Here is a 25,082-nt window from a genome sequence, read left to right as displayed (position 1 = left end):
TTAATACCACTGACAATATTTTATTTTATTTTTGTCAATAGTATTATTTTATTTTGTTGAAGATGAAAATTTGAAAGATACATTTATCATTATTTTTATTAATTTTGACTTAATATTTATTCAAGCCCTCACTCAACTAAATTTCTAGCTTCGTCACTGATCTCAAGTACATCCAACCTAAAAATATAAATTGTGGCTAGGAAAACTCTAAATTGAACCCATACATTATGTCACAAGAGAGTTGAATCAATTGTAGAAAGCTATGGTCAAAGCAGCCACGTTGGTGAAGATTTTGAGAAGAAAATTGTTAGAAGCTGTACAAAACATTTTTTATTTTGTATTGTAATAGTGATAGTATTGCATGTATTTAAATTTTTAAGTTGAAAAATTGATAAAAGTTTGACCAAAAATCAACAAAAATCTGTTTTATACACTCATGAAAGTTCGAATTTATTTGGCTATATAATAAAAGAGAATTTTTTTAAATATATATAGGATATGTATATAGTAATAACTACTGTTTTTATAACCATTGATAATAGATCTAACGATTGTAAACAAATGAGTGTATAAAATAATAAATATTTAGAGTATACTAGATTATTTATTGGACATAAATAAAAATTTAATAAATTATTAAAATAATATATTTTCTCTCTCCTTTCTTTTTCTTTAACCATTATCTTTTGTTTTGTTTTTCTCAGCTCTTCTCTTGTTCATATTTGTAAAATTTTTAATACCATCCCAAAAATTTTTTTGTCCTCCACTACTTATTATTGACTATGAACAATAGTTATTAGGCATTTTCTAATGCCACTAGAACATATTTTTGTGTTTTGTCATAAATTTAAATATTAGTTTTATAAATAATTAATCTGATACACACTAGAACATATTTGAGAGTGTGCGCACTCAAAGTCATTTATATCAAAGGTCAAAAAAATGTCACTATACTATACAAACAAAACTAATGTCTCTACCATAGAATTTTTTTTAAATATATATAGGTATAAAACATATTTAATTAGTTATATTATGAGAAATTATTTCGACCGACTATAGAGTGCACATTATAAATCAGTTTAATTTACAATTTAAATTATTAAATCATTTTTGTTTTACTCTATCTGTGGATAGAGATTTTTTTGGATTGGTTGTATTACATTTTGTTTGTTTGAATGATTAATATAACAGTACTTTTTCTCAAAAAAAAAAAAAAAAATCATTTTTGTTTTATAAATACGTACCCCTATAGTCAGACTTCAAATGCATTTCCATATAGTTTTATCAATTTTTTTAGAGTTGGCAAATGACGTGGTTGTAATTTGTATGTTCACATCACATATATTTATTTTATTAAATCAATTCTCATTTTCGAACCATCTCAGACCAGCGCGCATAATAACTTTTTTTTTTTTGAAAGAAAGCGCGCATAATAACTAAGCGAACCTTTTCAAAGCAAGGAAATTTGAATTATCATTTATTTATTTAAGGAAAACTTCTTAGGAAAAATCCTGTTTGTCGTTACTAATTTCTATTGTATTTATTTATTTTTTTCTTTTACTTTTCTTAACCGGACAAAAAAATACAACGTACGTCATTAAGATGTGAACAATATAAAAATATATCCAAGGTTCAACTGTTATTATAATATTTAGCCTAATGAGATAATCAAGGTTTGGAAATCATTCCAAACATAAATGAGAAACTTCCATATACCCCTATAAAAGCCCCCGGGCTTGGAATTCTATATACCCCCTGATCAACTTCCAAGCCTCATCTCTCTCTCTCTCTACTACTTGATGTTTTGTGTGCTTATATTTTGAACAAGAACACTCACCAAATTCCCTTTTTCCTAATTAAGCTTAGTGAATACATTTGGCTACGTATGTACGTTGATCGTTGAGTTTATAAGGAGTGGATCTAAGGAATATTTGTAACCATTGAAGGTATTTTATTTTTTTAATCATAATTAACATTCTAAAAATATTAATTTTCATATCACTCTAGTTTCATGATAGTTAATTTTAACTATAATTTATGTTCTTATTATTATTTTATAGATCAATAGCAATGGCATTATTACCGGGCTTTCGATTTCAGCCAACTGACGAAGAATTAATCACTTATTATTTGAAGCCAACCGTATTAAATCAACAAATTCCTTATAATAAAATGATTCATCATGCTAACATCTATACTTCCCAACCATCATTATTGGCAGGTATATATATATATATATATATATATATATATATAGAAATTTATTATTTTAATAATTAATGATCGCTAATCTATCTATGTATCTATATATAAATATATAAAAGAGAATTACAAAGACATCATGTGACATCCTCTCATTCTAATAATTCATATATATTTTTTAGTTTATAGAATTTTTAAATTTTTTTATTTCATTTTCTATTTTTCAATAATCTCTATACTTTGAAATTTGAATCTTTTTAAAAAAGTCTCACATGGTTTAAAAACCATAACGAGATTATACTTATAGGCTATATATAGATATCTAATCTTTCGCTTTAGCTTGTCTTAAAATTAGCATTATTTATTTTTTATGTGAATTATATAATTGTAATATGGGACTATTGTGAATGTTAAATTATATATTTACATAAAATAATTAAAATTATAATAATTTATTAACATGTGATTTCTATTACAATAATAAGTACTCCTCAAAGATATTTTATTTATATAATTGTGATATGAGACTATTGTGAATGTTAAACTTATAAATTATATATTTTTACTATTGTTCATCCTAAAATTAGTATTATATATTTTATATGCGAGTGATTTATATTATTTATTTACTACGTTTAATTGATCGACAGACTTAGTCTTTAAATTAATGCAATACATATTTTATATTATTTAATTTTTTTTTTAAATATTTAAAATTAAAAAAAAATCTTTTAAGCTTTCTATCAAATAAAAAATATTTTTATATTTTTTATTTTAAATTATTAATTTTAGTTGAATATATATAATAATTATTATGAATATACAATAATTAAAAAATATAGTTATTCATAATAATTTATTAATATAATACTACTTTTTTTTTATACAATTTAAATTATTTATATCACTAAATTTATACAAAAAAAAATATTTGTAAGAGTCTTATTATTCTAATAAAATATCATATATTAATAAATTATTACAATTTTAATTATTTTATATAAATAAATAAATCTTATCATCAATATCTATATATCTATATATTTATATAAATATGGTAATTTGACTCCTTAGTTAAAACAATCCTTCATGGTTTAAATACTAATGTGAATTTTGTATTATAGGTTATAAATAAATGACTATGTCTTCTACTTTACTTTGTGATAAAGTTAGTGTTACATTATTCTTTTGGTGGGTAATTAATGAGATTTGTCTTACCCAATTAGTTATAATTATAATTTTTTATTTTCTTTAGAAAAATATAACAAATACATTCTTGCATTTTTCAATCTTGCTCAAAGCTTCAAAATTAAAAAAAAAAAAAAAAGAACTTATTTTTTAATTTTTTTCCATTTGATTAGTTAAAAAAATATTAAAATTTTGTTATACAAAATTGATTAAAACTGGAATTACACACAATATATAAACAAATTTATGATATAAAATATTATAATGATTTAAATAAGAATAATAATTTTCATAATTAACTAAAAAAACATCAAAATCAAAATTCTTAGGTAAATAAATTATTTTAAACTAGAATTTATTATAGTAATTTAATTTATTCACAATTTATTTGGCTATTTGCACTACTAGAAAAAATACATTTAGTAACATTTTTTTTAACTAAAGAAAATCAAAATGCAACACTTTTAAAAGTGTTGCCTCCTAATGTGTTGCTAAAAGGCTAAGTCTTTGGCAACATTTAAAAAAGTGTTACCATATACTTACTTAAAAAATGATGACAACACACCTTACAACAACACTCATAATAAAAGTGTTGCTATATAGAGTATTTTTTTTTTATTTTTATTTTAAAAATAAAATTAAAATTATTTTTTCAGAATAAATTTATAAATTAATTAATTAATCAAATTTCATTAAATTAATTCAATTATATTTAGTATGTAATTAAAAAAAATAAAAAAAAATCAAAATTTATATTGCATTGAATAATTTACGTTTACAATATGCAATTCCAATTTAATATAAAAGTACAAACTTATTTTTATTCTATGAATATATATACCATTATACATTTGATTACATAGGCATTCTAAGTAGAGCAAAATGTTAGAGAGAGAAATACTATTCATCTTCTAGCTATACAAATTTTCTCATAAGCTAAAAGTTGTTCAAATTTTTTTGTCTTTTTTGAATCAAGATCCACTCAATTTGTGAAAGAAACACCTGCAAGGAATAAAAATAAATTATATTATCATTATTTTAAAAAAAACAAACATTAATAATATAGCACAAATTCATCAAATATATATAACATTATACCTACTTAAGGGCTAGTTTGGCAATTTGTCTTTGTGGGGAAAAGCATTTACGTGTCTTTGTAGGAAAAAGCAGTATGTGAAGCTGTGGAAAAAAGCTGAACTGAGTGTTTGGTAAATTATAATTTTTAAAGTGCTGTGAGTTGTTAAGATTCTATTACAATAATGATAATATTTAAATCTAGTTCATTATAATTACAAATATATATAAAAAAAAATATGTTATATAAATTTTTTATTTTTTTATATATTTTTAATTATTTTTTTCTATAGTATAAATTTATATGCATTTGATAAAAATAATTTTTAATATTTTTAAATTATATTTTTATCACTTGCAAAAGATAAAATTGTAGTTTATAAGAAACATAAATTGATATTGTTTGTTAATAATAAAAATATAAATATAAAATATTTTTTAAAATAAAATAAAAAATTAGAAATTTAAATATTATTTATTTTTAAATATTTTTTCATTTAAAAAATATTTTTATTTTTTATAATATATAATAAATAATTAAATAAATTTTTAGTAAAAATAATTTATTATAGAGTCTTTTAATCAAAACAGCTTTTTCTAAAAGTTGGGTTGTACCAGCTTTAGCTTTTAGCTGTAGCTTTTCCATAATTTCTTCAATAAGCTGTTTTTTAACTGCTTACCAAACACCTTTTTGTCACAGCTTTTTTGAAAAGCAGCTTTTAGCTTTTCCAAAAGCTGTGCCAAACGGGCCCTAAGTTATTGTACTGATCAAATTCTTGACAAATTATTTTGCATGCCGAACACCCTCAACACCTATTTTTGCAACATGATTGCATATGAAAAATCAAAATTATTAGAAGAAGGTGAAACTTTGATTAAAATTGAAATTAAAACAAAAAAAGAAAAATATGTAGATACCTTATGTGAACCAAAATGTAAATTTTACAAATTGTTTATGCTCATCCTATCTCAAACATAATGCAATCATTTGATTATTTAAAAAGTAATATTTAATAATTTCTTGCTATCAATGGTAGATTTCTAGAGAGGAAGCTATTGTAATTTTTTTATGGAGTTCTTTTATAGAAGATATGGGTAGTTAAAATTGAAAGAAGTTATTGTCCACTACCACAATGATTGATACGATTGAATTCAATTAAATTATTTTTTTTATTAAAAACAAGAAAAAATCATTTAATTTATAATTATATGTGGCAACATTTATATTGAGAGTGTTACCTTTTATTATTTATTATGAGTATTGACAACGTTTATCAAAAAGTGTTGCTATTAGTTATTATTCTCTATTTTTAAAAATTAATTATTCAAAAATATGAGTTTATTAGCAACACTTTTTCTATTAGTGTGTGTAATTCTAAAAATATATAAGTTAACAACACTTTTTATTCAAGTGTTATTGATTAAGTGTTGCTAAATATATTTTTTGTAGTAGTGTTGACAGCTTAGTAAAAAAAGATAGTTTAAACTATGGATGGACATCATAAATATTATTTCTATTCAACGTTTGAGTTTTAATATTAACTACAACTAAACTATAAATGAGTTCTTAGGGTTTTTTAGGAATTTCTTTAGTTATGTGTAACACATTTATCGAAAATTAATAAACAACAAATAAAAATAAAATTTAAATATTTTTCTTATTATATATGAATAAAGGCAACTTTTTTTTTAATATGTACTACATGTAATTAGATTAAATCGGTTTTTAATTAGATTTTAAAATTTCATCAAAAAACTGATTCAATCCAACTACTCACATTCAATCCAATCCAATGGTAACTTGATGTCCATTTTTTGTAATTGAATTGGATTTATTTGGTTCGGTGTAATTGAATTGGTTCAGTGTAATTAAATCATAAATCGGATCACAATCGTTATTGAAGGTTAGTAAGAGAAAGTTTTAAAGTTAAGGTAAAAATATTTGATTACAATTAGAAAGAGTGAATCATTTTCTTTATTTTGAGAAACACATTATCTAAATAATTTAACTAAATATGGAGAACGACCAATAATTTTTAAAATATAGAACTTAAATTTATATTTACCCGCACGAAGCGCCGCTATGTTTACTAGTCAATAAATAATTAATTTTGTGTTTTGGTTATAGATTTGTACGAAGGTTTTCAAGGAGAAAAGGTGAAAGAATGGTATTTTTTTAGCCCGAGGGTATGCAAAAATAGAACTCATGCTGCTCGAAAAGCACACCTAGGTTTTTGGAGAATGTCTCAATCAGCAAAGCCAATCCAACATAATGGCATAGACATTGGCCTAAAAAATGTTCTCAATTTTCACATCGGAAGCAATAAAAAGAGCTTCAAGACAGAATGGATTATGCATGAGTACATAATAATCAACGACAATGATGATTCAAATAATAGTAAAAATGATTTTGCTTTGTGCAAAATATACAAAAATCCAAAGAAATATAGAAATAATAAAGATGAGGAGCAGCGACAGCAGCAACTACAATCAGTGTTATTAGAAGCTCAAAATCAACAAAAAGAACTACAAATAAATATTACTACTAGTACCGATGTTCAACAACAATATTATCATCATCAACAATCACAACCACAACCGCAATCACAACCATTCATATACAACGATTATTGTCAACCGCAACCACAATTAGAACCCTGTTCATACAATAACGGTTATCATCAACCACAATCACAACCCTATACAAATTATGAACTCTTCTCACACAATGATCATTATCAATTACAATTACAGCAGCAACAACAACCGCAAACACAGACATTCATACATCAAAGTGATGAAGAATTCCTTTTACGCAATGCTCAATATCAACTACAACAACAATCACAGTTCATAACAAAGTGACCAGAGTACAAATGAAGAACTCCTTTTTCACAACGGTGATTATCAATTACAAGTACATCAGCAACTGCAACTGCAACCACAAACACAGACATTCATACAGCAAAGCGATGAAGAATCCCTTTCACACAATGGTCAATATCAATCACTACAACAACTGCAGTTCATACAACAAGATGATCAGAGTACTAACGAAGATGAATCCCTTTTATATTATGGTTATGATCCCATTAGTTTGTTTTCTACTGGACAATACTTCACTTAAGTACAAATTAAAAAGAATAAAAAAATCCAGCTCGATCGAGTGTAATTCCAATTTGAGTGTGTATGTAATTCTAATTTTAATCAATCTTTCAGTAGTTATTTTTGTTTTGTTCCATAAATTAATTTAATTGTTAAATTAATGTACATATATATTCTTATTTCCTATTTAATGTTACTCATAGTACTGCTGAAGTCCAAAATCAAAAGTTTACGCCTAATATTTTTTTGTTGTTGTTAAGAGAATGAATTACAGAGCTAAGTATTTATACTTAAGCTTTCACAACTAAACAGTTACAAGATAGTAACAGCTAGCTCAACAGCCTTTATCAACACTAACAAACTTAACTAACTAACTAATCTTTCTTTTCTTGGTTTAAGACAACTACTACTACTACTTCTACATTTAATGGTATGAAACTTCAATCTGTAAGACTGCATTAAAATTGAATTGTTTCACCTGATTCAAGATTTCCTTTCAAAAAAAAAAAAAAAAAAAAATAACATGGATTAAAGATTATCCTCAAAGCTTTGCTCAACTCTCTTTTAAACCTTCCTATACTAATTGATAAATAAATAAATAAACAGAGGAATAAAAACTGACCCTTCTAGTATGTTGCCATGTCAAATGCTGAACCAAAAACAGTTACAGCAATCAAGAACAATAACAACTTGAACAAACAATCAAAAACAAAAAGAGAAATAAAAAAAAAACGAGAAATTGAATCCGAGCTATATACACTGCTCATTGAGTCTAAAATGCTGATCATCATTGTAATTAAATCTCACATTGGTGTTCCCTTGGGCAATCACACGAGGGACACTTAACAACCCTCCACACACACACACAAGAAGAGTTGAACAGAAAAGAGAAGAGAGGAAGAGAGTTCTGAATTGTGAGGCTCAAATTGATTGCTTACACCAAATATTGTGTACCCTTTTCAACATATTTTCATTAACACTAGTGTTGATAACTTTCTTCATTACTTGATTGAAAACTTTCAAAAGACAGAACAGCAAATAATGCCGCCTAGGAATATTCAAATTGTTTGGACATAAAATAAAAAAGACAAAAAAACAAAGAAATATTTAGTCCAATGTGCTTAGGCCCTTGGTAACCAACCAACTAACTTTAACTAACTACTACCTGTATTACCTGTCACAACTAAAATTTTCTAAAAAAGGTGAATAGTTTTTTTATTATTATTATTTTATATCTATCTGTTCATAATCCAACATGAAAAATATCATAGATACATCAAGCTGTTTTCAGCTGTGTCGTCGGTAATTTAGAAAGTAGAGCATAATTCAGTTGGCCATAAGGCCGAGTTGTAGTTTTTTGCCTAGTTAATTAGCAAGGAGAGAGGAGAAACAAAGAAATAACAATGTGACAAAAGTTGTTGAGCTAAGCATTTTGATTTTGATGTTTTTTTTTTACATTTTTAGTTAAGAAAAACAAAGACAAAATCCTCTCTTTACCTTCTTGAAAGCACAATCTGCTGCAACTGTAGCACCGATGCAGCGGATTAGTGTGAGTAATCCTTTCAGTAAGTGCCTTGAGAACAATGTCGAATTGCAGTAGCAATGGAATTGAGTTAACCAACAGAGACATTTGTATTTCACATGATCCATACAACTCTTTTATCCTTGTACCATAGAGCATTGTACTATACATAGAGACTATTATTAATTATACTAAGGTTTACAAGCCCCACAACACCCAACAATAATGATACAATTCAACAAATATTTAAAATTCACATTAATATATTAAGATATTGTAATGATGACTGCTCATCTTCCGTACATTCAACTAAAAGACTCAAGATTTATGGCTTTCAAGACTGTCTAAATATGAAACTTCCAGGAATTTGAGGCTTAAACTTTGTAACTGGAGTTGATCATTTATCTAACCACAATTTCTCAAGAGAAGGGGAACCCAACAAAAACTTAAATACCCCATCATCCTTTGCATTAGATGAATGTTGAACATATCACAATGACAATAGTAGGCGAATGGATCTAATAATGGATTATTATAATTGAAGAAAGCTCCAAAAATATCTCACTTTTACTGTCATGATTAGCATATTCTTGGATCGAAAGGAGCCATTCATCTAGGTTGAATTTCTCATAGTCTCTCACATGAATTGATATAACAAATGAAATGATGCTAAAACCCTGAAAATTTACATGAAAATTTGTGATTTGTTGTATGAATTCTCTATCGCCCCTCGAGAGCTGTTATGCTTAAATTGCCTGATTGGGGCCGATTAGAGGAGGAATAATCTACATCCGAAGAATATGTGCTATTGCAATAGGCCGGCGGTTTGGGTTGAGCCAACAATCTCTCACCACTCAACATTAGAACAACAGAAGACATATTCGGCCTATCAACAGGCATTTGTTGCACACACAAAAGGCCAATGTGGATGCAACGCAATGCTTCTTCCATGTTGTCATTTGGATCTTTTACTAAGCACTTCTCAATAAGCTTAAATTCATTGCCTTCCTTCATTGAATTCCATGCCTACCAAATATTAAATAAAACATAAATAAATGGACAAAATTCACTTTTAATGTAACATTAATTAAGTATTTTTGTATATAAAACTTACATATCCAACGAGATTGAGAGTACTATTTTCATCATAAAGGGATCTACTTTTTCTCCCACTTACAATTTCTAGGATCAATATGCCAAAACTGAATACATCAGTCTTTATTGAGAATATGCCGTCAGAAGCATATTCTGGCGCCATATAACCACTGCATTGGCATAATAATATTTATAATTAGTATCCAATAGATTAATATTACAATAGAATTGAATTTTTTAAAGATGACTTACTAGGTTCCTACTACTTTGTGTGTGTTCCCTTCTATTTGGTCTCCACCAAAAGTTTTAGCCAAGCCAAAGTCTGCAATTTTGGGATTCATGTCTTCATCAAGCAAAATGTTACTAGCTTTGAGATCTCGGTGTATTATTCTCAATCTTGAATCATGATGAAGATATAGAAGCCCCTTAGCAATTCCACATACAATTTGGAAGCGCTTAGGCCAATCTAATAGTATGCTTCGACTTTCATCTGCAAATATATAACTTTTTCTACTTTCATTTGAACAAAATTGGCAAATTTTTTACAAATATATAGAACATCACATGTGTTAAAAGAATGGCAAAAGAGTGTTACCGAAAATGAAATAGTCAAGGCTTTTGTTAGACATGTACTCATAAATTAATAGTTTCATTTCTCTATGAGTACAATAACCAAATATCTTGACAAGATTCCGATGTTGAAGCTTAGCAATTAGTTTAATTTCATTTTTGAACTCATTGACTCCTTGTCCAGAATTCATTGATAGACTCTTCACAGCAATTTCCCTACCTCCTTCCAAGGTACCCTAATAAATCACAATGAAAATATTCATAATTGGTAAAAAGAAAAGAGAATACTCTGAATAATATAAATGAGAACTTACTTTGTATACAGGTCCAAAACCACCCTCTCCAAGCTTATTAGCCTCTGAAAAATTATTAGTGGCAGTACTAATTGTATATATGTTGAACAATGGAAGCTCCATGTCATCATCTTCGCTTTCGTTTCTTGCACAATAATTATTAGTGGCTGTGAAGATTAAAACGTCGAAATGATAAGAAAACCCGTCTTGTACAATCTTGTAATATAGTGTTACAAGCTTTAGCTCATTTTGTCTATCTCTTTACAATATTCCCAATGTTCAATATCTGAGTAATAAACAGGTATTTAGTATCTTGTGTTTATGTAAATACAGGATTGTGTTTCCAAGAATTCTTATATTCCGAAAAACATAAAACAATACCAAACATGCTCTTAGAAAATAGGAAAGAAACAGTTATATGCAAAGTCATTAATCTACAATCCAATTAACTAACATAACCACCCCTAATGCCCTCCTAACCACCAAAGAAGATTTTCCCTTTCAAAAAATACCATTAATGTTATCTCAGTAGTAAATATTTAGTAAGTATGCACATGCACTTAATAATTTACAAAACCAAATGTGTTGTGTTCAAATCAAAATAATTTCAAGCCAAAAGTAGAGACTGTTACCATTAATGCATCTCCTCCTGTAAATGTAAAAGCCAATCAAAACTAATCCGACGAAGAGAATGACAGCAATAATTATCACTGCTTTCTTCACCTTGGAATTACCATTACTACCAACAAGTGTTTCTTTTGGAGCTGAGAAAGACAACAAAATGTAACAAAAACAGAACATGTGAACTTGAAATGGATATAAACAACATTTTAAAAATAGAAATTTACCCAATACACTTAAAAACAGAAGTTTTTTACATTTTTATGAACTTTTTTTTCTTACTAATATTTTCACAACTTTGAGTTTTTCAACGTTGTTTTTAAGTTGCTGCAATATTATATTATGTTTCTGCAATATGAAAACAACGGTCTTTCTTAGAACAACCTAAAAACAAGTAAGAAATAAACATCCGTAAAAATATAAATTTGTAAAATTTTTCCTTTTGAAACTCGATAGTTTAGTATGTACCTGTTGTTGAAAAGGGTATTCGAAGATAAACATTTTGTTTTCGACCATAACCCTTGGGATTTCGAGTATCGAACAAATCCCCGAACCATAGTACACACTCAGTGCCTATAGCTAAATCGGAAATACTACCATCTAAATTGGAATTATAACCATACGCCGAACAAGAGCAGTTGCTTAAGCATTTAGCATTGCATTCGTCGAGTTTCATGCTTTTACTCGCCCAAGTATACTTAGTTTCAGGCACTTTCAACTCAGTAGTTAAATAGAACACATCTTTCTCTTTATCATTACAGCTCACAAAACTGTTCCTCATACATCCTTGTGACAAATTATTTTGATTCTTTGGTTCAAAACCTTGTAAACATTGGCAGATTGGTTTATCATCCATTATTGTACATTTAGAATTAGCTCCACAAGTGCCATAAATGTCACACTTATCTCCTGGAATTCGGTAATAAGATTCCCATACTTGTTGTTCTTCTACCCATCTCATGTAACTAATTGTTTGGCTGAAGAAAATTCTTGAGATTAGTGACTTATTTTGAGCATTGTAAGTGAAGTAAATTTCATCCTTGTTGTGCACAAATTCATAACCAGAGTTTTTCCAAAAAACTGATACATAATTTGAAGTTCCGCCGAAACTTACCCCCCTCCATGGCCCTTCGCGATACAAAATCGAAGACCCATTACGGATTAATAGTTGAGGAGCTATATGGTCTGGCTCATCAAGCTCAATTCCATAAGTTAAATCTCCATGACAAGGATCATCAGAGTTCTTCCATGACGATAATCGCCTATTTAGACCTCTCTTCAAGTCCCATCCTAATATCATTCCTGGTAACATTGTATCAGTTGGATAATCAAAGCTTTCCCATAAATATTTTGTTGTGTTTGAATCTTTGTCATCTCTTAAAACCAAGTTACCATTATCCAAGAGCTGAACTAGTGGTTCCCGGGCTTGTTTAGACGAGTTTGTAGACCAAACAAGCACTCTGTTATTACTCTGTCCAGAAAAAAGCACAAGATTTCCTTTGTTGTTTATAGTCAACGAGCTAGATGAATCCTTGATGGGTTCACATCGGTTTGCAACCCAAACAACTGTTTGGTTACCTGTAATTTTGTTGTACCAAATTCCCAGGTAACGATTCTTTGATGAAGTAGCTGTTGGAGTAAAGAATCCCAGTCCAAAAGTTCCTTGTTTGGATACCAATATAGCTGTGTTGTTACTATCTCTCAGAATTTCTGATGGTCTAATGGTATCAACCACAGCAAAAGTTGTTGTAGACAGAGAAAATAGACTCAAAACAACTAATAAGGTAACCAGAAATGATGGGAACTCCATTTATTATTAGCTTATGATGATGATAGAAGAAGAGGAAGGGAGTAACTTCAATCTGAGTAAGAACAAGAACATGAATTTCAAAATCCAAAATAGAAATATAAAAAGATTTAATAATAGAAGAACAAAAAAATAAATAATCATTGTTTTCTGGAAAACAAAGTGTTTATAGGATACAAGTTTGAGTGAATTTATATCATGAAATATAACCTTATAATGAACCTGTTGGAATTTTGGATGAATTCTGGAAAATAATTTTTATTCCATTATTTTTTTATGTTTAGTTGTATTTTAAAATATTGGAATTATTATTATAATAAAGTGACTTTTTCAGGAGCAATGACTATTTATTTTTATTTTTATTCTTATTATTATATTTACATTTCTAGGTTCATGAGCTTAGATCGTATATTAAAACGCCAAGAATCACTACTACAATTTGGCCTTTTAGTGACACTATTTAGTGACACACATTTTAGTGTGGGTCACTAAATAGTTAGGAATAATTTTTAGTGACAGGCACAAATAGACTCTAAATATTCAGTGTTAGTCACATGTAATGCGGGTCACTAAAAATATAGAGTGTCACTAAAAAGTAAATCCCACAATTTTTTAATTTTTATTGATGTGAAAAAATATAAACCTATAGTGACACACCAGGCATGACTGGATAAATGTATCCCAACACACATGGCGCGTCACTATATCATAACTAAATTAAAAAAATAAAAAATAAAAATACAATTACAATTAATATACTTTTAATAAGTAAATAAAAATAAAAAATATAATGGGTAATAAATGGCTTACAAATCAATTATTAAAAAGCAATTGCACTAAAAAAGACAATTAGTCTCGTACATCTAAGAGACAGCCATTAACTTTATTCCATTAAAAAAAACCCTAGATTTATATTTTTCACTTTCATCTCTCTCATTTTAGTTCTTCTCAGGCCACACATCTAAGAGACAATGCCAACCAAGGGAACGTCGGCGAGATTGACGTTCAAGATCATCTCAGAGTTCGCTCACGGCAAGGGAACGTTGACGCTTTCCAAGGATCTCTAGGTCGACTACGGCGGAGAGATCAACCCATGCGATGGATGGGTCTTCGGCGATCGACGTCTTCAACGAAGCCGGAAGCTCAGATCTTCACCTCGAAAATATTCAGGTACGCACTTCCTCCACTTCTTCTTCTTCATCTTCTTTTTTTGATTCTTTTTCAATTAGATTTTATTTTTCTATTCTCAAATTTCCTTTTAATTTTCTGTTTATAGATCTGCTATGTGCCTTGTTTCTCTCTCTCTCTCTCTCTCTCTCTCTCTCTCTCTCTCTCTTGTTGAATCTGCTATGTCCATTCTTTCTACTCAGACGATGGAGGATTTGTATCGATTCAGGCTCAAAACTGGTCGGTTCCAGGGTTGCAGCTAGATAGGGACGAAGATCAACACTATCAATGGAACTAAGTTATTTATTTTTTATTTTTTTTTTATCAAATTCTCATACCCATAATTCTGGGTTTACATTGTTCTTGTATTTTCTTTAAAACAATTATGTATTCTTTTTGAAATATTTTAATGTAATTTGTTTTAGGTTTTATATTTGTGTTTGTTCATGTGATTTTTTACTGTAATTTTCTAAGTATATTTTTTCTTTTGGTATAAAATCTTTTCAGCATTTTATGTTAGATGTAAGTGTATAAAAATTTGTTACTTATACATATATCATTATTCATACAAATTAAAAAATCGTAGTATCATTTTTTGAAAAAGAAATAGTAGCCGATCTACACTTTTTTTTTACCCTAATATTAAATTAAATAAGAACAATAATGTGAATTAAAAAAGGAAAGTAATTCATCATAAAACTATAATATCTGAACTAAAAAAATTGAATATTTTTTTTTTTTAAAAAAAAAACTAGATATAGTGACATTTTTTGTGTGTCACTATATCTGTAAAATAATAAAAAATATATATAAAAAAAGTTACAGTGACGCGTTTTGGAGGTTGCTTTTACTTTTTCACCCTGACAAAACCTGACTCTAAATGCTTATAGTGACGCACAATGAGTGATTGTAAAAGGATTTAGTGACACGCGCTGAAGTGTCACTAAAAATAGGCTTTCCAGTCACCCTCATTAGTGACGCGCAGTGAAGTGTCACTAAATAGTTTTAGAGTCACTCAATATGGGTCACTGAAACCCATTTTTCTAGTAGTGAATAATAGAGCATTAAAAGAATCCACCAAAATATATACATTCACTGTACAAACAGATTCAGAGAATGATGAAGGTGAAACCAGATCAACAAATTATGTTTAAACAAGCAAACACCACAACACAATACATATAGGACTTGTTTGGAACGCCGTATTAGGTCGTAATGTATTGTATTGTATTATATTGAATTGTATTTTATGCAATATTTTTATGTAAAGCTATATGTGGTAATAACTTTTATGGACACCTAAATATATAATATTTTAGTATAAATTAAAGTTTAACATAGTATTATATAAAAATATGATATATAATCCAATTCAATATAATACAATACAATACAATACGAGCTAATACGACGTTCCAAACGAGCTCATATAGTATACAATACAAGGACAATTAGGCTTACCCCACTGGCAATGGGAGGAACCATAGCACCATAGGTAAGCCATGCTTATCTCTTACAGCTACCCAAACAGTCCATATTAAATCGTACCAGTATCATTATGGTGTTTTTTATGGGAGAACATAATCTCTGGATTAAATATGAAAATATTCAACTGTATATAACAACATGGATTATTCTACTTATTAGTAATTGGTTTTGATATAAAATTTCATAATTCTCATCACCCTTTAGTTTTTTTTTATTATTATTTTTGCTACATTTATGTAAATGTTTTTTTTTTTTTCTAATTTTATTGGTACATGTGCTATTTCTTGGAACTATGAATACCAATATTTATATTATTTTTAAGAAAGTAATGAAATGGAATGGAATAGAAAAGAATCAATTTTTAATGGGAAATTTAATTTTATATACTTAAAAATTAAAAAAATTTATTATTTAACTAAAAATTATTTAACCCTAAAAAAACTATACTTTATTTTCAAAACCCCAAAAATACCCCCTCACAATTCTCTCTCTCTCTGCATCATCTCTCTCTCTCTATCTCACCCCAACCGCCCACCCTCACCACCACCTCCGACCTCCATCCTCCGACCTCCGACCCTCACCGCCACCTCCGACCACCCGCACCAACACCCCGACCCAGCCCCAGTCTCTCGGACCGCCCAAAAGTCGCACCCCGAAAACCCACTCTCTCTTCCTCTCTCTCTGAAATCCCAGAAAAAAAAAATTGCTCCAGGTCCGATGGTCGGACCATGGGTCCGATGGGGTCCGACTCTGAAAACGCAAAAAAAAAAAAAAAATTACTCCAGGTCCGATGGTCGGACCATGGGTTCGATTGGTCGGACCCCATCGGACCCATGGTCGGACCATCGGACCTGGAGCAATTTTTTTTTTCTGCGATTTCAGAGAGAGAGGAAGAGAGAGTGGGTTTTCGGGGTGCGACTTTTGGGCGGTCCGAGAGAGTGGGGCTGGGTCGGGGTGTTGGTGCGGGTGGTCGGAGGTGGCGGTGAGGGTCGGAGGTCGGAGGTGGTGGTGAGGGTGGGCGGTTGGGATGTGAGATAGAGAGAGAGAGAGAGTGAGAGAGAGAGAGAGAGAGAGAGAGAGAGAGAGAGAGAGAGAGAGAGAGAGAGAGAGAGAGAGAGAGAGAGATGATGCACAGAGAGAGAGAATTGTGAGGGGGTATTTTTGGGGTTTTGAAAAAAAAAGGTATAGTTTTTTTATGGTTTAAGTTTTTGGTTTAATAATAAATTTTTTTAATTTTTTAAGTATATAAAATCAAAATTCCCTTTTTAATTTATTCTTTTGTTTGGTTGCATATTAAAAAATTAGAATGTTATTTTGATGGAAAGACGTTTCCACTATTTTAGTAAAATGACTATTCTATTTTAAAATGAAAACAAATATCATTCCAATGCATGATGAGAAAAAAAATTAATAATTTTTTATATATTTTAAATTTTATTCTATTTCATTCTTATTCTTATTCTTCTTCTCATTATCATTCATATTCTTATATTTTCAATCCTACATACCAAACGCCACCTAAAATGAGAGCATTTGCACCTTCCTAAAAAATCCTATACATGAATATATATATATAAATATATTTATATATATTTATAGATTTCGAAGCCAGAGTAAAGTCCTAAAAGGTATTACTGTTGTTTAGTATTTTTTTTTTGTGTGTCATACTATTGTTATTAGTGTAATTAAGTAGCGGTTCTCATATAAATTAAGAAAAATAAATTTTAAAAAATATCACTAACTAATCATAAGGTAACACTTATAAAAGGTGTTGAGTACTATTGGTACCAAATAACGATACTTTATATTTTTAGTACTTGACTCTTTAATAATGGGTACGTATGGGTTCATTATATGCTTTCTAATGTGGAAAGAATGACATTTTTTTAATAGAGTAATTTACGGCATAAATACCTAAGTTTAACTCTCAGTTGCAAATAAATATCTAAGTTTAATTTTTGGCGGTAATAATACCTAAGTTATATTTTTGGAACTCTTTAAGTACCTAACCGTTAAAATATTATGTCATTACTCACGTGTCATTTTTTTATTGGTATATTTTAATTAATTTTTTTTAAAAAAATAAAAACTTAATGACTTGAACCAATTAGGAATTGTCACGTGGCAATTTACTTAACAATTAACCGTCAAGTACCTATAAAAGTTTCAGAATTATAACTTAGGTATTATTACCGCCAAAAATTAAACTTAGGTATTTATTTGCAACTAGGAATTAAACTTAAGTATTTATGCCGCAAATTACTCTTTTTAATATTATTGTCTATTTTTTGGTGGAAAGAATACCATGATTATTGATTAGTCTAATAAATAGTGTTTCCTTTTTTTCCCATTTATCTTTTATGTGCATATATTAAAGTGTTATTTTGTTTATTTGTGGTGCTACATAAATGATTAAATAAAATTTTCATGTAAGTTGATACTTCTTTCTAATACCATGCAAGTGTGAATGGATTTGTAACATTAAAATACTACCTTAAAGTAATCAGTGGGCAAGAATCCAACCATGAGAAAGGACCATGAAAGTGACCAATGTTTACAAGCCCCACACCACCCAACAATAATGATACAATTCAACATTATTTCAATATTTAAAATCCACAATAATATATTAAGATTTGGATATTTTAATAGTATTTTGTTATAAGTGTAAAAACATATATAGTGAATAATTTGTCAAGTGTAGAATTTTTATCCAAATTTTAGGGGTGACCCTTACCAATCTTTCTTAAATATTCACCACCACGTATGTAGATTTATCTATATATGTCAGTTAATTAACCGAATTTTAAAGAGAAATGTTAAAAGGCATTGATATAACACTTAGTACTATCTTAAGTGTCACATTATTTTTAGTGCAATAATTAAGTATCGAGTCTTATATAATTTAATGTAAAAATTATTAGTGAGTATCGTTATTCAATCATAGAACATTAGATGATGCTATGTAGTAGGTACATTCTTAGGTCCTTAAGAATGTACACTAATTTAAAAGTATGCTCAAAAAGTGTTTTAAAATACTTACGTTTTCTGCATTATAAAGTTCCTTCACTCCAGAACTTTTCTGGGTTCAAGTCAATGCAGTACATCAAATCCAAGGCAAGGCAAACAGTCTATTTTTCGAGTCGAATCCAATATTATATTCAAGTTTATTACACCTTCCTTCACTCCAACAGAGATACACAGAGACAGAGTGAAGTATTGGCTCATACTTTCTTGTGTCCAATGAGAGAGCTTCACTCGGATTGGACACCTCAACAGTACTCAAGCTAGTTAGTTATCGGTTATAAACTAACTTCAAGATTACAAGAACTCAGCTCAATTACAACAGAATCCATTGGCTCTGTTATGACCATTCTACCCCAAGACTGTTTTGTACTTCTAACACTATAAATGCTTCTAAGCCTAATCAACTTAGAGTTAAACAAATTGAGTGTACAAATGCTTCTTTGGACAGTACTTGTCCACTTGTAAGGCTAAATATAGCTATTGTATAAACCATTTTCCATATATATATCACAATTGCCCACTTTTCTCTCATCAAATACTTTGTACACATTGTTTATCAGGGTGTAACGCATTTCTGCTTAGTGAATTCGATTCAAGGCACTGCCTTTGGCCTTGGAGTAGGACCAGTCACAGGATCTATAATAGAAGAGTGTAAACCAACTTAATTAGTAGAGTAGTACACATATTTTAGCACAGAAATCAGAAAGGGTATCAAAACCATAACAAAGCTCGTAAACTTATATTATTATACATGCCTATAATTAGGTACAGTCTAAGGTTTTCCTCGAAGTATTAAACTAATATAATTAAGCAAAAGAAAAACTTTAGTCTCCACTGATACTTTTTACATGCCATTTTCTTTGCTCTCTTAATTGGTCCTAACTTTGGAAGCAATCAGAGTTCTTATTCTTCTTAAATCCTCTTAATACATGAAACATTTTTGACATATCATGACAGCAAAAAATTAGACTTTTCGTGACGGAATACCACGTCACCACATTATGTCACCGCCAAAAATTCGTAGCCAAAGGTCATGTTAAGTTTTTTAGCTAAATTAAGACCAAGAAAAGAGATCATAAATCAAAAGGGTTTCTCATGTGTCAAGTTAGAAGGCATTATATCCTCTTATGTCTCAGTGTAATTGTATATATTATTATTGAATGTTTCTAGCTATTTTATTTTGAAGAGCACAATAGTTTGATGATAATGTTCAAGAAACTCATAATATAATAATTAAAGAAAAGCAGAGTGAAAAGAATGCACTCTTGGAATATTTTTATATATATATATATTTATATATTTATTTATATTTATCTATATAAATTTATGGAATATGACATGGAAATGAACTTTAGTTATTCTGTAGTAAGTGCAGCTAATGTAATCTCAAGTTTGAGCATAAAAAAATCAATTTCATTAGCGCAAAAAAGCAAATATTCATCATTGCAAAACTACTAAAGCAAATAACCTCAAAAAGTGTCAGCAAAAAAGAAAAGAGACAAAAAATAGTCATCCCTACTCTAATCAGTAGTTCCAATGTTATTAAGCAAAACTAAAATATCACATCTCCATTAATAGATAATGTTTCTAAAGAAGGTGAAATCCATGATAATGAATCCTTCAACTCTGACAATCTTTCAGGATCATATTCAGTAATAACTAGTTTGAGATGCTTCCACTTAAACAAGGGAGAATCGTTCATGTTCTTCAACTTTTCCGACAAGATGAGAGCCTTCATTAAAATGTATAAAGGTATAAACATAATAATAACTCGAAATAAATAAAAAAATACAAAATCAAATGAAAATAAAGCATATTATTACCTTATCTGTGTGAACTTGTAGGCTTATAATATTCCAAGAGCAATTAATATTTGAAAAGAAATTGATCATATTGGTAGACCTTGTGTCACAATCAAGCTCTTGATCCTCAAAAATATGGAATTTTCCATTCAACAAATTAGATGACTCGATTGATATATCAAAATCGGTAACACCATCGTAAGAAAAAGACGCTAAATTTGGAGCTGATTCAATTGTAACATCACTGATAATCATTTCATCTTCATCATTATCTTCGTCTTCGTCTTCATCATACCAACGTTGCTCAAACTCGAAACTTTTCAAGTGTTGGCTCGAGATATTAAAATGCTTTGAATTATATATATGGCAGCGCCTTAAAGTTAAATTCTCAAGAAGAGGATTATTAGAGATAAGAACTTGTAATGATGATTGCTTATCTTCCGCACAATCTTCTATGGAGAGATTTCTAAGTTTTTTGCAAGAGATATTTATTTTGTTCAAAGCAACACCATATAGTATCAAAGACTCAAGATTTATGGCTTCAACTTGAACATTTAACTTAGGATTGTCTAAACATGTAAGTTCTAAGAACTTGAGGCTTAAACTTTGTAATCGAAACTTACCATCATTTAGAAATTGATGATCAAATAACCGCAATTTCTGAAGAGAAGGGCAACCCAACAAAAATTTAACTACCCCTTCTGAATCTGAATTATCTGAATGCCAAACACTTTCTAGTGACAAGGTTTTTAAAGATGGAAAGCTAAATGAATAAGAAGAATCCAACATTATCCCGCTTAAATCCAAAATGGTCAAATATCTTGCATTTTCTAATAATATTTTAGGTATGCAGTAGTAGGCACTATTCCAGTCAATGGGAATAAGATCTAAATTGATTGAAAGTTCTATTTTCTTGATCTTTTTCTCAACTGCGAAAGCTAACCATTTATCTATGAGGTGAGTCTTACTTCTTTCACATTCTCCAGTCATACGAAGCACAAAACTAGTTATGCCTGAATCAGCTATAAATTTCATACCTGTCTTGCGATGTTTCAAATATTTATTGACATAATTGTACAACTTTTCAAGATCATCGTCGTTAGTGTTGTAGAATAAGAGTGTGGGGACTGAATACCAAATGAATTTCCAACGCTTTGAAAGAATGCATGTTCGAACGGCTTCTTCAGTGGGGAGAAACGACAAGATGTGAGTGATCAATGCATCAGGTAGTTTCGAAATTTTGTCATCATCAGCCATGAATGATGTCGTTCGAACAACTTCGTTAGTAGGAACAAAAAAATCCTCAAGTTGAAAATGACCCAAAGTATATTGTGAAGTGTGAACTGTAAATTAGAGAATTCATCAATTAGTTGGCGTTTGGTTGGAATGAATAAAAATATAAGAATAGGATTGGGAATGAAATAAAATTTAAAATGCATAAAAAAATTAATAAAAAAATCATTAAATTTTTTCTTTGTTACATTAGAATGATTGTATTTTTAAAATGAAATAGTTATTCTAACAAAATGGTAGAAAGGGTGTTAATATCTCAATACTTTAAAATGCAACCAAACAAAAGAATAGAATGAAAATTGTTTCCTTTCTATTTTATTTCATTTCATCACCTCTAACCAAATGCCTTTAGTTTAGTTTGATTCCATTATATATAGACAAATATAATTGCATATATATGTACACCACTATATCATAATAATAAATAATGTTATAAAACAAATGTACAGCTATGGTAGATACAATATTTTCTTAATTTTAGCTCTCAAAATGACCAAAATAGAACCAAAGTAATAATCAAAAAGTTGCTATTTAATATATATATATATATATATATATATACATAACAGATAAGACTATATTGATTTTTTGCATTATGTTGATGGCTGAGCTCTTATTAATTAACTATATAACACATTAAACATACATATAGATTTATGCAAATTTAATTTAACAAAAGGAAAGCCTCGTAAAAAGCACAATATACTAAGAAATAATTGCCAAACATGTGTCGAACAAATATATAAATAAATTATACATGCTGTTAAACATTTCTAAGTATTTACGAAAAATAAATAAATAGATTCCAAAGTGAAATTTGAGCATAGAGAGATCAAGAAGTAAAAGTAAAATTATTCTTACCAATTTTCAGTTTGTTGAAGTAGAAAGAATGAAGGCTCAAAATTCAAAGATTGAGTGGAGAGTAGAGAGGGTTTCGTTCATCTTTGTTTGTTTGTAGTACAACAAAACCGAGTAAATATCCCAACCAAAAAAGAAAAGAAAAAAAAAATAACAAAATTATTAGTAACTACTTGTAATATTTTTTTCCCTTTTTTTAAGGTAAAGTTAGTTTCAATATCCCTCATTTTTTTTTATCTTTTCAAAAAATATATTTGACTTTTATTAAAATATTTTTACTTTTTAATATAGGAAAATTTAGGTGTCATTAGCTATAGACAAGGCCGATCCTGAAATAAAGTAGGCCACAGGAAAAAAATTATTTTTGGGCTCTTATATTAGAAAAAATGTGGTATTTTTCAAAGTTAGTAAAAAATATATATAATTTTATTTTTTTTTTTTGAGTAATTTAAGGGGTAGAAAATATGATTAAAATAAAGTCGCATCATGTTTTACTTTATACGAGTACAGCTCATTATTTTGAACTTTATTTTTATGCGGTAAATTATTTATAATTTTTCGAAAACTTATAGATGCTTATATAATATAGTGTCAGGGCCGGCTCAAGCATTGGGCAGCTTGGGTCATTGCCATAGGCCCCCATTTTTTAAGGTCTAATTTTTTTTTTTTGGTTGAAAAAAAGGCAAATTTTTTTTTCTTTTTTTCCTATTATTTATACAAATAAAAAAAAATTAATTGAAAATTTATGAAGCAATTAAAAAAAAAAAAAAAAGCTAATGATAGAATTGTAATTTTAATGTACATATATTTTTTTTTTTTTTTCTAAAGGACCCCATTTTAAAATTTCAATGTATCGAAGCAGGTATTCATGTTTACGGTAACTAAATAGTTATAGTTTTATATTGTATTTTTATGTGAGTAAAAATTAAGGATAATTAATAATGTTGAAAATAAAAATGAAATTTATTTATTGTATACGTGTGTATTTTATTTTACACAAAGATGATAGGAGTATGATTATTTAGACAAAAAAGATGATGGAATATATTGATGAATTCTTAAAAGCTGTCATTTGTTGTCAAGTTAGAACTCTCTCCTCTCACCTCATCTTATCCATCTATGATGTTTTTTTTTTTTTTGAACAAAAGTTGTGAATATTATCAATATCTTCAACTATTACAATATCTTTTAAGGAAATGGGAGCAGAGAGCTCATCATAACTACAATCTGACAGAAAATAAAATCCTTTAGCAAAGCAATCTTATTTACAGATCATTTAACAAAACAAATAGAAACATAGTTTAGAGAGGAGAGTAATAAACGACAATCATGATTAAGAATCCAAACTGAGAGGTCATAGGAACCGAGCTATTGATAGCTTGTACTATAACTAACGCATTTGATTCAACCACCACCTCCGACAAGCCTTTGCGCTTTATCTAGCTTAGCGCTTCCTTGACCCCGAACACTTCAGCAAGCTCTGGTTGCACAGTCTCGAGTCTATTGTCAGCCACGGCTTCTAATAGGCAGTCGTCATGGTCACGGACGACAAAGCCAAACCCATATCGTCTCTCACTATCAAATATAACTCCATCGACATTAATCTCGATCGTATGTACCAAAAACCTTCTTGTTCCAATACCAATTATCCATGATTGCCAATATACCTAAAAGAATAGAAAGAATAAGATGCTTGTCTCTTGAGTTGAACAGATCAGAGACCACACATTAAAATAACAACATTTTGGCCAGTGAGACCAGGATGATGGGAATTAACAGTATCAGGGAGCCAAGGATCTAACATACAATTAATATGTTTTTGTTAATTTTTCTCTCTTCTATATAACAAACTAGCTTAATATGGTAGCTAAATTATTAATTATGAAAAGCTCACCACATTCACATGTGTTATTTATTCTCGTATTTTTTCTTTTTGTTTGTTGCAGTGATCATATGGTGTTTGGAGG

The 25,082-nt window shown here is 28.8% G+C and overlaps 2 protein-coding genes and 1 long non-coding RNA gene across 3 annotated transcripts; 1 reads left to right on the top strand and 2 right to left on the bottom strand.

Annotated features, from left to right (window-relative positions):
* Positions 1-9,750: 9,750 nt before the first annotated feature.
* Positions 9,751-13,606, bottom strand: LOC115719146 (G-type lectin S-receptor-like serine/threonine-protein kinase At4g27290). Its single transcript, XM_061109087.1, has 7 exons — positions 12,136-13,606; positions 11,685-11,816; positions 11,074-11,219; positions 10,785-10,995; positions 10,442-10,679; positions 10,209-10,359; positions 9,751-10,120 (listed from the first exon to the last, which is right to left on the bottom strand). The coding sequence occupies exons 1-7, from the start codon at positions 13,481-13,483 to the stop codon at positions 9,815-9,817; spliced, it is 2,532 nt and encodes an 843-aa protein (XP_060965070.1). The 5' UTR covers positions 13,484-13,606; the 3' UTR covers positions 9,751-9,814.
* Positions 13,607-14,158: 552 nt separating this feature from the next.
* On the top strand, positions 14,159-15,078 carry LOC133034665 (uncharacterized). Its single transcript, XR_009686067.1, has 2 exons — positions 14,159-14,650; positions 14,851-15,078. It is a non-coding gene; the product is annotated as an uncharacterized LOC133034665 (long non-coding RNA).
* Positions 15,079-20,471: 5,393 nt separating this feature from the next.
* Positions 20,472-23,427, bottom strand: LOC115719807 (F-box/LRR-repeat protein At3g26922-like). Its single transcript, XM_030648997.2, has 3 exons — positions 23,119-23,427; positions 20,986-22,307; positions 20,472-20,894 (listed from the first exon to the last, which is right to left on the bottom strand). The coding sequence occupies exons 2-3, from the start codon at positions 22,219-22,221 to the stop codon at positions 20,715-20,717; spliced, it is 1,416 nt and encodes a 471-aa protein (XP_030504857.1). The 5' UTR covers positions 22,222-22,307; positions 23,119-23,427; the 3' UTR covers positions 20,472-20,714.
* Between the last annotated feature and the right edge of the window lie 1,655 nt (positions 23,428-25,082).

Source organism: Cannabis sativa, chromosome 2 (assembly GCF_029168945.1).
Source record: "Cannabis sativa cultivar Pink pepper isolate KNU-18-1 chromosome 2, ASM2916894v1, whole genome shotgun sequence".
NCBI classification, from domain to species: Eukaryota; Viridiplantae; Streptophyta; class Magnoliopsida; order Rosales; family Cannabaceae; genus Cannabis; species Cannabis sativa.
This window is presented reverse-complemented; position numbering and strand designations above follow the sequence as displayed.